Here is a 14,406-nt window from a genome sequence, read left to right as displayed (position 1 = left end):
ATAATTAAAACCGGGTAATATTCCAAATTGGCAATTTGGCACAATGCAATTCAATTCTATCAATTCAAGGCAAGCTAAGACTAATTTTATTTAACCTAATGCATAGCATAAGTTTAGTAAAATTAGAAATTGAATGCAATAAATTAAAAGGGATTACCAACTTTGTGTGTTGAAGTCCGAAAGGAATACGCAAAAATCCGCACCCCAAGCTTGAATTTGAAGCCCACAAATTAAGTCTTTTGAATCTCCGGTGAGAAACAAAAATTTTGAAATTTTTTTGGGGAAAATTTGTGGTGGCGGCCGGCGGCGGCGGCGGACGGTGGCCGGTGGTGGAGCTTGATTTTCCGGCGATAAGATTTTCCCAAATTAAGAGTAGATCGGTGTGCGGTGGAGTGTTTGGTACAGGTTGCCCCAAGAATTTTTGGAATTGGATGGAAGTTTGTGTCGGGATCTACGTTTTTTTTGGTTTTCCGGCGAGGATGGGAAGGGTGGCGGCCGGCGATGGTTTTGGAGGTAAAAGGGATGGGGTTTAGGCGGACTTGGTTGGAAAGGTAATGGTGGTGGAGCGCCGACGAAGCGTCGCTTTTCCGGCGATGAAAAACGAGCGCAACCGACGGGGACGCCTTCGTCCGGTCGGAGAAGGAGGCGGCAGCGTGTGAGAAAAAAAACTGGGTGGAGGCTGCGGCGGCGGCGGCTTTTTGGTGGTGTTCGGTTGGTAGCGCCGACCGGTTGCGTGGAAAGCAGTGACTGCGATGCACGTCGGAGAAGGAGGCGGTGGCGGGTGATACTCGTTGCTGACGGGTTAAAGGGGTTATAAGGTTGGGTGATAAATGGGTCGAATCCGGGTCAAATGGTGGGTATGGGGCGGGTATCCGGGTAAGTTGTTGCAATTTAGGGCAAATATGGTGGCCGCGCATTAAATAAAATGAGTTAGTCTTGGCCGCGCAAACGTCCTGCGCGGGTGGGTATCAGCCGCGCGCAACAATCAGATTGTACCCCATGTTTGTGCAATTTGGAGTTCGGAGTCTGCGCGGCTGGGGGCTGGGCGCGCAACATTTGCGCGGGCACCCGCGCGTAACAATCAGAAAACACCCCATGTTGGTGTAATTTAGAACTCGGGACCTGCGCGGTTGGGATCGGTCGCGCAAAGTCTGCACGGGCACCCGCGCGAAAGTCAAAATTTTGGAAATTTTCAAATGTAGAAACACCCAAAACTTCAAACGGACATTATTTATTTACATTGCATTTATTTAACGTCTTTGCCAAGACATAGTCCCGCTTCCATCAACTTTCGTAATTTGGTACTTCCAATGTTATGTTATCGAATTCTCCCGTATCAAAGCCTTCATAAAATGGTTTCAAGCAGTGCCCATTCACCTTGAATATTTGATTTGTTTCCATACTCTTGATTTCAACCGCACCATGATCAAACACTTTTATGACAATAAAAGGTCCGTGCCATCGAGATCGCAACTTTCCCGGGAATAGTTTTAAGCGTGAATGATAAAGAAGAACTTTTTGACCTGGAATAAAGTGTTTTCGAGTGATGTGCTTTTCATGAAACGCTTTCGTCTTATCTTTGTAGATGCTTGCGTTTTCGTAAGACTCGTTTCTCAACTCCTCAAGTTCTTGAAGTTGCATTTTTCGGTGCTTTCCACTTTCTTCTAGATTGAAATTGCACTTTTTAACCGCCCAATATGCCTTGTGTTCCAATTCCACTGGTAAATGACAAGATTTTCCATAGACAAGGCGGAATGGAGACATACCAATTGGAGTTTTGTAGGCGGTCCGATACGCCCATAAAGCATCTTCTAACTTTAAGCTCCAATCTTTTCGGGTAGTGTTGACGGTCTTTTCAAGAATTTGTTTGACTTCTCTGTTTGACACTTCGGCTTGGCCATTTGTTTGTGGATGATAAGCGGTTGATATCCGGTGTGTGACACCATATCTCTTTGTCATTGCTTCCATCATTTTATTGCAAAAATGAGTGCCCCTATCACTCACCAAGGCTCTCGGAACACCATATCTTGCGAAAATGTTTGACTTCAAGAAGTCAATAACAGTTTTTGAATCATCATGCCGTGTAGCCTTTGCTTCAACCCACTTTGAAACGTAATCAACTGCCAAGAGGATATAAGTATAACCAAACGAAACGGGGAAGGGACCCATGAAGTCGATTCCCCACACATCAAAGATTTCGCAAATAAGGATAGAACTTTGAATCATCTCATGCCTCATGGATATGGTACCCGTTCTTTGACATCTATCACAACTCTTGCAAAATAGATAGGTATCTCTTGACATTGTTGGCCAATAGAGTCCGCATTCAAGCACCTTTCGCATGGTTTTGTTTTGACCAAAATGTCCCCCGCATGCATATTCATGGCAAAATTTCAAAATTGACTCGACCTCATTTTGATGAACACACCTCCGTATTAGTTGATCCGGACAATGCTTCCAAAGATAAGGGTCGTCCCATACGTAGTATTTGGAATCACTCTTCAACTTGTCCTTTTGATGCTTGGTAAAGACGTGAGGAATTTCTTTAGTAACCAAGTAATTGACAATATCCGCATACCATGGAATGGAATTTGAGATATGGAAGAGGTGCTCATCCGGGAATTCATCAAGGATAGGAGAAGAAGAATCGCCAACATTCAACTGACTTAAGTGATCCGCAACTAAGTTTTCGGCACCACTTTTATCCTTTATCTCAAGGTCGAATTCTTGTAAAAGAAGAATCCAACGAATCAACCGTGGTTTGGCATCTTTCTTGGTCATGAGATACTTTAATGCGGCATGGTCGGAATATACAATTACTTTTGTCCCAAGAAGGTATTGCCGGAATTTCTCCAAGGCGAATACAATGGCTAGAAGTTCCTTCTCAGTGGTGGAATAGTTGGCTTGAGCATTATCCAATGTTTTAAGCATAGTAGATGACATGTGATGCTTTGCCCTCTTTTTGACCTAAGACCGCTCCAATAGCAAAATTGCTTGCGTCACACATTATTTCAAATGGAAGCTCCCAATTTGGAGGTTGGATTATTGGTGCGGAAGTGAGCAAGTCTTTAAGTTTGTCAAAGGCTTCTTGGCATGCAACATTGAAGTCAAAGTCGATATCTTTTTGAAGGAGAAGGCACATTGGTCGCGTAATCTTGGAGAAATCTTTGATAAATCTTCTATAGAATCCCGCATGACCCAAGAAAGATCTCACTTCTCTAACACATGTTGGGTAAGGTAGGGTTTGGATGACGTCAATTTTGGCTTTATCAACTTCAATGCCCTTTTTGGAGACGATGTGTCCCAAAATGATTCCTTGATTAACCATGAAGTGACATTTCTCAAAGTTTAACACCAACTTTTTCTCTATGCACCTTTTCAAAATCTTCTTAAGGTTACCCAAACATTCATCAAACGAATTCCCATACACGGTGAAATCATCCATAAACACTTCGATTATACTTTCAACATACTCGGAGAAGATACTCACCATGCATCTTTGGAATGTGGCGGGAGCATTGCATAATCCAAATGGCATCCGCTTGTAAGCAAATGTTCCAAAGGGGCATGTAAAAGTTGTTTTATCTTGATCTTCGGGGGCAACGGGTATTTGGTGAAAACCCGAGTATCCATCAAGGCAACAATAATGCGATTTCCCCGCCAATCGCTCGAGCATTTGATCTATGAAAGGAAGAGGGAAGTGATCTTTCCGCGTGCTTGAATTCAACTTTCTATAATCAATGCACACCCTCCATCCATTTTGAACTCGAGTTGGTACCATTACACCTTTGTTATTCTCCACAACCGTGATTCCCGTTTTCTTGGGAACCACTTGCACCGGACTAACCCATTTGGAGTCGGAAATTGGATAAATCATATCTGCATCAAGTAGTTTGATTATCTCCTTCTTGACAACTTCCATCATGGGAGGGTTTAATCGTCGTTGAGCTTCTCTCCTAGGCTTGCAATCATCTTCCATGAGTATTTTGTGAGTGCATACATTAGGACTTATCCCTTTGATGTCCGCTATGGTCCATCCCATGGCTTCTTTATGCTCTTTCAAGACTTCAATCAATTGGTTTTCTTCAAAGTCTTTCAATTGAGAAGAGATAATCACCGGTAAAGTCTCATCTTGACCTAGATAAGCATATTTCAAATGGATAGGTAAAGCTTTCAACTCAAGTGTGGGTGGTTGGATTATGGAAGGTGGCATCTTGATTGGAGAATGAGATAATGCAACTTGAGAAACATCCTTCTTTATGGAATTAGTAATTTCTAAAGCCTTCACAATATTTTCGACTTCGGAATCCAATATATACATATCCAAGGTATTCTTCAAACTTTCACCTTCAAGACTCATGTTAAGCACCATCTTCAAAAGATCCCCATTTGACAACTCGAATAATTGTTGGGTGATTGGCTCAATCACATCAACTCGATACAATGGAGATATATTACTAGGATATCTCATTGCGTCGAAGATGTTGAAGTGAATGGTCTCTCCATCAAACTCCATGGTGATCTTTCCATTGTGGACATCAATAATCGTGTGAGCGGTATTCATGAAGGGTCTTCCAAGGAGAATCATAGATGACTTGGAAGGAGTCTTTTCTTCAAGATCAATGACATAGAAATCCGCGGGAAATACTAGTTGATTAACTTGAACGAGTACATCCTCCAACATGCCTCTTGGAAATACACTTGACTTGTCCGCTAATTGAATAATGACTCCGGTTTCTTCCAAAGGTCCAACATTGAGAGATTGAAAAACCGAGTATGGCATGACGTTGATTGAGGCTCCAAGATCTAGCATGGCACTTTCAACATGTAAATCACCAATGGTACAAGGTATAGAAAACATCCCCGGGTCTTTGCATTTGGGTGGAAGCTTCTTTTGGATGACCGCGGATACATTTGCATTTACTTGAATCTTCTCAGTTGTCTTGAATTTTCTCTTGTTGGTGCACAAATCCTTAAGAAATTTGGCGTAACGTGGGATTTGCTTAATGGCATCCAAGAGTGAAATGTTGAGTTGAACCTTGCGGAAAGTCTCGAGAAACGCTTGCTCTTCTTCTTGTTTTTTTGAGGAAGCCAAACGGGATGGAAAAGGTGGTGGTATGACCAATGGTTTGATGGATTTGTTGGAAGGGTCGGGTTGATCAATATTTGGCACAACCGGTTCTTTTGGAGGAATCACAACTTTTGGAGGGTCCACTATGATCACTTCATCTTCTTCTTCTCTTGAAACTCTTTTAGGTTGACTTTCTCCAAGTGTTTTCCCACTTCGTAAGGTAATAGCATTCACATTGGGGTTCTTCTCGGTTTGAGATGGAAGTTTTCCCCTTTGTTCTATCTTGTTGAGAGCGGTTGCCAAGTCTCCAATTTGTGCTTGAATGTTGGAGAAAGTATTCTTGGTTTCTTGTTGAAATTGAGTTTGACTTTGAGCAAGAGAAGTAACAAGTTCTTGAAGGCTCATTTGATGGTTACCACTTGATTGACCTTGTTGTGGAGGGTGTTGGTAATGTGGAGGGTTATAAGAATTTTGTGGATATGGAGGTTTTTGGGATTGGTATTGTGGATGTTGGGGTCTCATCAAAAGATTTGGTGGATTTTGCTTTGGTGGATAAGGGTTGTTTTGGGTATTCCTCCAATTGGGGTTGAAATTATTTTGAAATCCCATTGGTCTTGATTGACTTTGATACCCGCCCATTGCATTCACATCTTCCGGTTCACTTCCAAGTGTGGGACACTTATCCGTATAATGACCTGTCATTGCACAAATACCACATACCATCAATTGTTGACCACTTCCCACCACCATTTGACTTAACACATTAGTCAAATCCAAGAGCTTTGATTCCAAATGTTGAGTGTTGCTAACTTCACCAACCACTTGTGTAGAATTTCTCTTCATGTCATTTCGAGTCCCAAAATTCCTTTGATTTTGAGAAATGGTACCAAAAATTCCTTTGATTTTGAGAAATGGTACCAAAAAGGTTTTGTTGAAGATGTCACCACCACTTGAAGCATCAATCATCCTCCGATCTTTTTCATTCATACCCTCATAAAATTGTTGAAGAAGTAGTTGTTCGGGTATATTGTGTTGAGGACAACTTGTACACAAATTGTTGAAGCGCTCCCAAAAATCATGAAATGTTTCATTTTCCCCTTGATGAATCCCCAAAATGTCACTTCGTTGGCTTGATATCCGGGAGGTGGGATAGAATTTGCTATTGAAGGCCTTGAGTAACTCTTCCCATGTGTGAATAGATCCCGGTGGTAAGTTGAATAACCACTCTCTAGCTTTGTCTTCCAAGGTGAGCGGGAATGCGGTTAACTTGAAATCATCCAATGTCACATTGTCGGGCAACATGCTAACACATATCATATGAAAGGACTTCAAATGCTTTTGAGGATCTTCTCTATCCAACCCATGGAACTTGGTAAGTTGATGGATGAAACTTGACTTCAATTCAATCCCTCGGCGGTTTGCGGGATAAACAATTGCAAGAGGTGTATGAGTAACATCCGTTTCCATCATTTGTCTAAGTGTCAACTCTTGAGGAGGATTGGGTGGATTAGGTAGATTGGGGTATTGTTGCAAGTAATTGGGTGGTTGTTGGTGAGGTGGATATGGGTATTGTTGGTGATTGTAGATTGGTGGTGGATAAGGTTGGTAGTTAGGGTATTGGTTGTAAGGAGGTTGTTGTTGTGGGTACATTGGGTTTTGGTACATTGGAGGGGGTTGGTAATTAGGTTGATTTGGGTAATGTACTTGTTGAACTTGAAAAGCATTGTTTTGAGGTTGGTTGTTTTGGTGGAGGTGTTGGTTTTGTAATTGTGGTTGTGGTTGATAATTGGGTTGGTTTTGAGGAGGGGCTTGATTCCAAGGTGGCATATCAATGAGAGGTTCTTGTGGTTGTTGTCTTGGTTGATGGGGTGGGGTATTGGCATCTTGGTTGATTGGGTTTGGGTTGGGATTATGAGGTGGAGTGTGATTCATGGCTATGTGGTTTTCAAATGGAATGTCTTCAAAGGAATGACCAACAATTGGAGAACTTGGTTCGGTGTCGGTATCACTTGAAGTATGAACTTGATCTTCTATGTTGATTAGTGGAGAAGAGGAAGAAGCTTGAACTAGTTGTTGTTGCTTTGCTTGTTTGGCTAACTTTTTCAACCTTTTTGCTTCTCTTTCAATTTCCGGATTGTAGAGTAGTTCACCGGTTCTTGTAGACCTAGGCATAAACAATCAAATAACAAAAACCAACTTCCCCGGCAACGGCGCCAAAACTTGGTCGCGATGTCAAGCCCACCAAGAAAATTACACCCTTTGATTGCTAACTAAACGTAATATAATGGTAAAAAGGGGTATCGATCCTCGGGGAAATGGTTGTATTCAATCACCAATGCAATTTAATAGAACTAGTGAAATTAAACTAACTAACTACAATTAAAATAAAAAGGGGGGTGTTTGATTACTTGATAACTAAAATACTTGAATAACTAAAAACCTTGCAATTAAGCAAGTTGATGAGATGCTCAAAGGTTGTGAATAATTGGTTAACTAAGGCAATTCAACACAATGAACATTTGTGTGTTTATCATTAGGATCTAATACAAAGCTTATCTTTCATCCCAAATTGGTTATAGCAATCATGAAGCATGATATGCCAAGATTCCTCATAGATAGTATGGAGGTTGGGGAAGCCCACAACACACCTTCTTAATTAAGATCAAGGGTCAATTGAAGCAATTAATCCCAAGAAATCAATTAGCTTTAAGAATGAAGGAATCCCCAATTCCTAGAGGATGTCAAATGCTTACACATCCATAAAGGAGATATGATTCACAAGCTAGAGATGATTTCTACCATCATAAAGCCTTTGTTCTAGATAAATTCAATGATCCAATGCAAAATCAATGAAATAAATCAACTATTGCTCAATCAAATACTAAGCTCATGATCAAAGTATCAAATAAGCATAGGAATTGCAAACTAGAATCATAAACATGGAATAAATTAATAATCAACATAAATCCTTCAAAACCCACAAACATTCATTGGTTTTCAGCCAAAATTAACCAAATAAGAGTATTAGCCACTCATGGCAACAAAGAAACAAGAACAATAATCTAATTGCATAAAGAAACTACCTAAGATTTGGAAAGATGAAAGGAAATGAACTTTTGCTCCCAAAATCGCCTCTTGCAGGTCTCTAATGGTGGAAAAAACGTGAATGAGCCTCCAGATCTGATCCCCAAGGGTTAAGGCAAGCCAAATGACCAAAATGCCCAAACTGGGCAGTTGCGCGGGTACCCGCGGGACGGAAATTCCACCCGCGCAAATGTTGCTGTAATGCTATTGGTCCACCAAGCCACTACACCCTTCCACTACCAAAGATTCGTTTGGTCCCCCCCCCCCCCCCTCCTTTTCCCTGTAATTTGAAATGCACCAATCATCATTTAGCCACCAAATGGATGCTCCAAGCCCAAAATTTGAATTTTATGATCCATCTTCACAAGCCCAAATAATCCAAGCCAATATCTTTCAAGGCCCAATTCATCCTCTTTGATTCCGCCAAGCCCAATAATGCCTCGGGAGCCCACTAAGCCCGTCTCCGATCAACCCGCAACCGCAACAAGCACCGAAAAACCTACAAAATATCTTATGCAACATAACAAGCACCCGGTACGATCCAAACTAAAGAAAATAAAATAAAATACAATGCATTAATGATAAAAAGATCTAAAAAACTAAAATAAACTAATAAAAATAAGGAAATAAAATAAGCTATCACGAACTTACTATACAATTTCGATAACTTCTTGATCAATATGAAATGTATCATTTATTTAAAAAAGTCAAGTAATCAAATAATTTAAGTATTCAAAAATATTACACCCTAATTAATATTTGAAGTGTTCCACAATTTCCACAAATTCTTTGAAGACGAAACCAACATATAAAATCTCCAATACCCCAATCCAATAAACACAAAACAAAATTATGTTGGTGATTGTAACTTTCAAAGAATGAAAACCTTCCATAGCCATGTCAGCACCTTCATGTTCATATTCTCTCTTTTCTTCTTCTACCCTTTTGTCAGTGTAGCCGTTGACACCATCACACCCACACAACCCCTCACCATCAATCAAACTCTAGTCTCTCATGGTGAAGTTTTCGAGTTGGGTTTCTTCAACACAAACAACGGTAGTTTGTATATAGGAATTTGGTATAAACAAATTCAACAGCTAACGTATGTTTGGGTAGCTAATAGAGACACCCCCATTACTTCATCGTCCGGGAACCTAACCATCGTCGACAACGATAACATGGTGCTGGTAAACCAAGTGGGAACCGTCGTCTGGTCATCAAATCAACCCACAAAGGCGGTGAAGACGGTTGCGCAGCTTTTGGACAACGATAACTTTGTGCTTCGACCGGAAAACGATGAGAAACTGGAGAATTATATTTGGCAAAGCTTTGATTATCCGACTGATACTCTATTACCGGAGATGAAACTGGGGTGGGACAAGAAATCTGGAATTACTCGGCGTTTGCAGTCGTGGAAGACGAGCGATGATCCGACGATAGGTGATTATTCTTTTAAACTGGATACTAGTGGCTTCCCGGAGCTTCTAACATTGAAAAACGAAACAAGAATTTGGCGAACTGGGCCATGGAATGGGATAAGGTTTAGCGGCGTACAACAGATGGTGGGGGTGGATATAATGCAATTTGAATTACATGATAATTCCGATGAGATCAGTTATAAGTTTGAAATGGTGAATAATTCTATCTATTCACGATTGGTTATAAATTCTTTTGGTGTTAATCAAAGATTGGTTTGGGAGAAAACAACAAAAACCTGGAGGTTGTACTGGTCTTTCTCCAAGGATTGCGATCATGTTGGAATCCTAAGTCGAGTAGGACTTGGAGACTAAGCAATAGCAACCTAGTTTTTAGGAAATCATAAACAAGTCAGTTTCTAGTTTCCTAATTGTAATCTAATTGCAAGTCGGTAGTTAGGATTATATATACATTGTTTTAGGTTGAGCTATGATCATTGGAAAATATCGTAAACACCGTGAGTTTTGAGTGATATTCTCACAATAATCAAAGAATTATTTTGATTAATATAAGTGTGTTTACATATTTTGATCTTTAGATCACTATGATGAACGTGGTCCGTTCGGCGTTTGTGATACAACGACTGCACCATTCTGCAATTGTTTGACCGGATTCCAGCCAAAGAACAAACAATTGTGGGATCTCCGAGATAGGTCTGATGGGTGTGTTCGGAGCTCCGTAATGGATTGTGGGTCGGATGGATTTATGCAATTGAAGAACATGAAGTTACCGGAGAGTTCGAAAGCGATTGTAGATCAGACGAAGAATTTAAGCAAGTGTGGTGAGATGTGTAAAAAGAATTGTTCTTGTGGTGCTTATGCCAATATGTGTGAGTGTAAGCCTATTTGGGTGTGAATCTACTATGAGTAGTTGCACCACCCTCTTTAGTTGACAAATGAATGCCTCCTTTGTTGACAATAACAACTAGAAATGGCAGCCTCTTTATTTAATACGATGAACACAATAAATTGCCACAATACTTATAGTGGCTAGCTTTAGTATAAATAGAAGTTGTAATCTCAGTTGTAAGGTACCACAAAAACAGAGAGTGTAGTGTGTAATAGTTAGAGTGAATATTGGAGGGTTGTTTCTTTTTCTTGTAATATTGAGCGTGGAAGTTCTTCTTATTTGTTCTAGTTTTGAATAAAAGTGTGTTTCAACCCCAACAAGTGGTATCAGAGCTTGGTTAAGCTCCGAGGGAGCATTCTCTGTTTTTTGGTCGAAATTTTTTTGTCTCAAAAACAATTTTGGAGTACACCGTTGGAAAGGTCTCATTCCGAGGATTCTGAAAATATATTTTTTTTGAATTTTTTGACCACTGGAAGGCTTCTAAATCGTCGGTCAAAGTTGGTCAAAAGTCGCCGGAAAGTTGACCGGAAAAACCAAGGTTCGCCGGAGAAGACGACACTATATCAGGTACTGTAGCAGTGACATCATCAGTGACATCAGCAGTTGACCAAAGTTCTAAAAATTGCAGTTTAGCCCTTGTTCTTCTGAAAAGTGCAATTTAGCCCCTGTTTTTCAGAAAAATTGCATTTTTGGTCCCTTTTTTCAAAAAAATTTTAGTTTAGCCCCTGTTTTACTACTGTAAAAGTTCTATTTTCCCCCTGAACTTCTGAAAAGTTCATATTGCTCCTTGTACTTCAAAAAAAAAGAAATTCATAGTCGTGTATGCCCAAGTATATGCCAAAAATGACTACACCAACTTTGTCATCTTCTCAAGCCGAAGTTGAAAGTTTTCGAAGGACCGAGAAAGATGGTAGTGTTACGTTACACTATCCAATGCTCACGAAGATGAACTACATGGTGTGGGCCATAAAAATGAGAGTGAATTTACAAGCACAAGGAGTATGGGATGTAATTAAAAATGCAGAAACGGACGAACGTAAAGATCGGATGGCTCTTGCGGCTATTTATCAAGCAATTCTAGAGGATGTACATTCTGATGTTAGCTGAGAAGGACACAGCTAAAGAAGCATGGGAAACGTTTAAGATGATGCACATGGGAGCCGATCGGGTCAAGGAGGCTAAAGCTCAAACCTTGAGAAGTGACTTCGAGGTGATCCGGATGAAAGACAGTGAATCAATAGATGATTTTTTCATGAGATTGAATACTATTGTAACCGGTATTCGATCTCTAGGTGAAAAGATTGAAGAAATTATGGTTGTGAAGAAGTTTCTGCGAGCCGTACTGATACGATTTATACAAATGGTAACATCTATCGAGCAATTTGGAGATTTGAAGAATATAACGGTGGAAGAAGTTGTGGGTCATCTTAAGACCCATGAAGAGAGACTTTGAAGCTATGGAGGAAAAGAAGGAGGACCTTCTCTATTGTTTACACATGCCGAGTGGGCATCTCGTTCGAAGCAAACTGGCAAGAGAAACTCGTCAAGAACTTCAAGAGGATGAGGACATGGTAACCGTGGCCGGGGACGAGGCCGAGGTCATTGACGTGGCCAAGAGGTGGTCACGAGTACAATACAAATTGGAATGTCCATAATCCTTCTCGAAAGGATAAAAGTAAAATCAAATGCTTTACTTGTGAATAATTTGGTCATTATGCTTCGGAGTGTCCAAACAAGAATCGAGGTGAGGAGGTGACCCTCACTCAAGCCAACGAAGAAGATCATATTTTAATGATGGCAGCCACACAAGAACATGCACACAAAAAAGTGTCTCTAAGAGAGAAGATTTGTGTTAATCTTCTTGCATCGGGAGAAAGTCGAGTCGAGTCCAAGGTATGGTATATCGACAACGGTGCTAGAAATCACATGACTGGAGACCGCTCAAAGTTTCGCAAACTAGATGAGCACGTTACGGGTCACGTAGCAAAAATAGCGACAAAAGGCTCCTTAATGAGCTATATTTCATTCCAAGTCTAAAAACCAATATTATTAGTCTTGGACAAATGACGGAGGAAGGGAGTCGGGTCATAATGGAGGGGTCGGATCTGACATTGTTTGACAGAAACAAAACTCTACTTTTGAGAGTTAAATGATCCCCAAACCGGTTATATAAAACTCTTTTAAGGACCGGTAGACCGACTTGTCTTTTAGCAACAAAAGATGAACTAACTTGGATATGGCATTTTAGACTCAGTCATGTTAACTTTCTCGCCTTTAAGAAGTTGACCGAAAAGAATATGGCAATCAGAGTCCCAAAGATTGAGCACCCAAACCAAGTATGTGAAGGGGGCGTTCTTTCCAAACAAACCCGAATTCCTTTCCCGGATCATGCAGTTTTTCGGGCTCAAAAACCTATACAACTTGTTCATGCAGACTTATGTGGTCCGATCACACCTACGTCTGTTGAAGGGAGTAAATATTTTCTCCTTTTAGTAGATGATTTTAGCCGGTGGATGTGGGTTTACATGCTATCAGAGAAGTCTCAAGCCTTGAGCACTTTCAAATGGTTCAAGTTGATCGTTGAAAAGAATTCAGGTTAGCAAATAAAGACACTTCGAACGGACCGAGGGGGAGAGTTCACTTCAAAAGAATTCTCATTATTTTGTGAAGAAAATGGTATTCAAAGGCATCTTACGACACCATATTCGCCTCAACAGAACGGAGTTGTAGAAAGGCGAAATCAGACCGTTATGGACATGGCAAGAAGTCTGCTCAAAGGTAGAAATGTTTCGGGAGAGTTTTGGGGAGAAGCGGTTAGACATGCAGTTTATCTTCTCAACCGCCTGCCAATAAAAGCACTTCCCGACAAGACGCCTTATGAAACATGGTTTGGCAAAAAGCCTAACCTTGAACATCTAAAAGTTTTTGGTTGTGTTGCTTTTGCTAAACTTGTTGGTGGTCACTTGAAGAAGCTTGATGATCGAAGTAAAAAGATGGTGTATTTAGGTGTGGAAGATGGAACTAAAGGCAACCGTTTGTTTGATCCACAAGACCGAAAGTTGCGAGCTAGTCGCGATGTTGTTTTTGATGAAAAAGAAGAATGGAATTGGTACAAAAACAAAAAAGAAGAGATGGTGACTCCTAAGACCTTCACCATAATTGAACCACAACCCCAAATACACCTCAAAACACCTCAAAATGACCCCAAAATCAACCCGAAACAACCAAACAGTCCATGAATCGATGATATCCAAGTTGGCCAACCATATGCTGAATTTGACAAGCCTGAACCAGCCCCACAAACTCCTGTCTCAGCCCCATTTTCTTCAACCTCGCCCCATATGGAAATCCCTTCTAGTGAGATTGGGCCAATGGGATTGTGTTCGTTAACCGATATTTATTCTGAAACCGAATATATGCTCCTTGAACCCGAAGAATTATTGATGATTGCAGCAGATTAACCCTTGAATTTTAAAGAGGCGATAATCTCTAAGGCATGGCAGGAGGCTATGCAAACAGAGTTGGATGCAATCGAGAAGAACAAGACAAGGCAACTTACCGATTTGCCACCCGGACACAAAGCAATCGGTTTGAAATGGATGTTTAAAGTGAAGAAAGACAACTTAGGAAAAGTTGTGAAACATAAAGCTTGACTTGTAGCAAAAGGATTTGTACAAAAGGAAGGAGTCGGCTTTGATGAAGTTTTTAGACCGGTAGCACGACTTGACACTGTAAGGCTTATTCTTGCCTTAATAGCTCAATATGGGTGGGTTGTCTACCATCTCGATGTCAAGTCGGCTTTTCTTAATGGAGATCTCAAAAAGGAGGTTTATGTCACCCAACCACAAGGATATGTTGATAGAGCAAACACTCAGAAGGTGTTCAAGCTTTATAAAGCTCTTTATGGTCTACGACAAGCTCCTTGA

At 40.7% G+C, this 14,406-nt stretch overlaps 1 protein-coding gene and 2 pseudogenes across 1 annotated transcript; 2 read left to right on the top strand and 1 right to left on the bottom strand.

Annotated features, from left to right (window-relative positions):
- Nucleotides 1-1,284: 1,284 nt before the first annotated feature.
- On the bottom strand, nucleotides 1,285-6,058 carry LOC145006714 (uncharacterized; annotated as a pseudogene).
- Nucleotides 6,059-8,941: 2,883 nt separating this feature from the next.
- LOC145006713 (receptor-like serine/threonine-protein kinase SD1-8 pseudogene) lies at nucleotides 8,942-9,945 on the top strand (annotated as a pseudogene).
- A 3,291-nt stretch (nucleotides 9,946-13,236) lies between these two features.
- LOC145006712 (uncharacterized) lies at nucleotides 13,237-14,406 on the top strand. Its single transcript, XM_078965775.1, has 2 exons — nucleotides 13,237-13,513; nucleotides 14,141-14,406. The coding sequence occupies exons 1-2, from the start codon at nucleotides 13,237-13,239 to the stop codon at nucleotides 14,404-14,406; spliced, it is 543 nt and encodes a 180-aa protein (XP_078821901.1).

The sequence above is a fragment of the Lactuca saligna genome, chromosome 7, assembly GCF_052625555.1.
Source record: "Lactuca saligna cultivar CGN05327 chromosome 7, ASM5262555v1, whole genome shotgun sequence".
Lineage (NCBI taxonomy): Eukaryota > Viridiplantae > Streptophyta > Magnoliopsida > Asterales > Asteraceae > Lactuca > Lactuca saligna.
The sequence above is the reverse complement of the archived record's forward strand: the minus strand, read 5'-3'. Positions and strand labels throughout refer to the sequence as shown.

Coding starts and splice junctions, on each gene's coding strand:
- LOC145006712 (XM_078965775.1), top strand. CDS start 13,237: ATGGCAAGAAGTCTGCTCAAAGGTAGAAATGTTTCGGGAGAGTTTTGG. Junction 13,514..14,140: donor AGATGGAACTAAAGGCAACC/GTTTGTTTGATC, acceptor CTTGACTTGTAG/CAAAAGGATTTGTACAAAAG.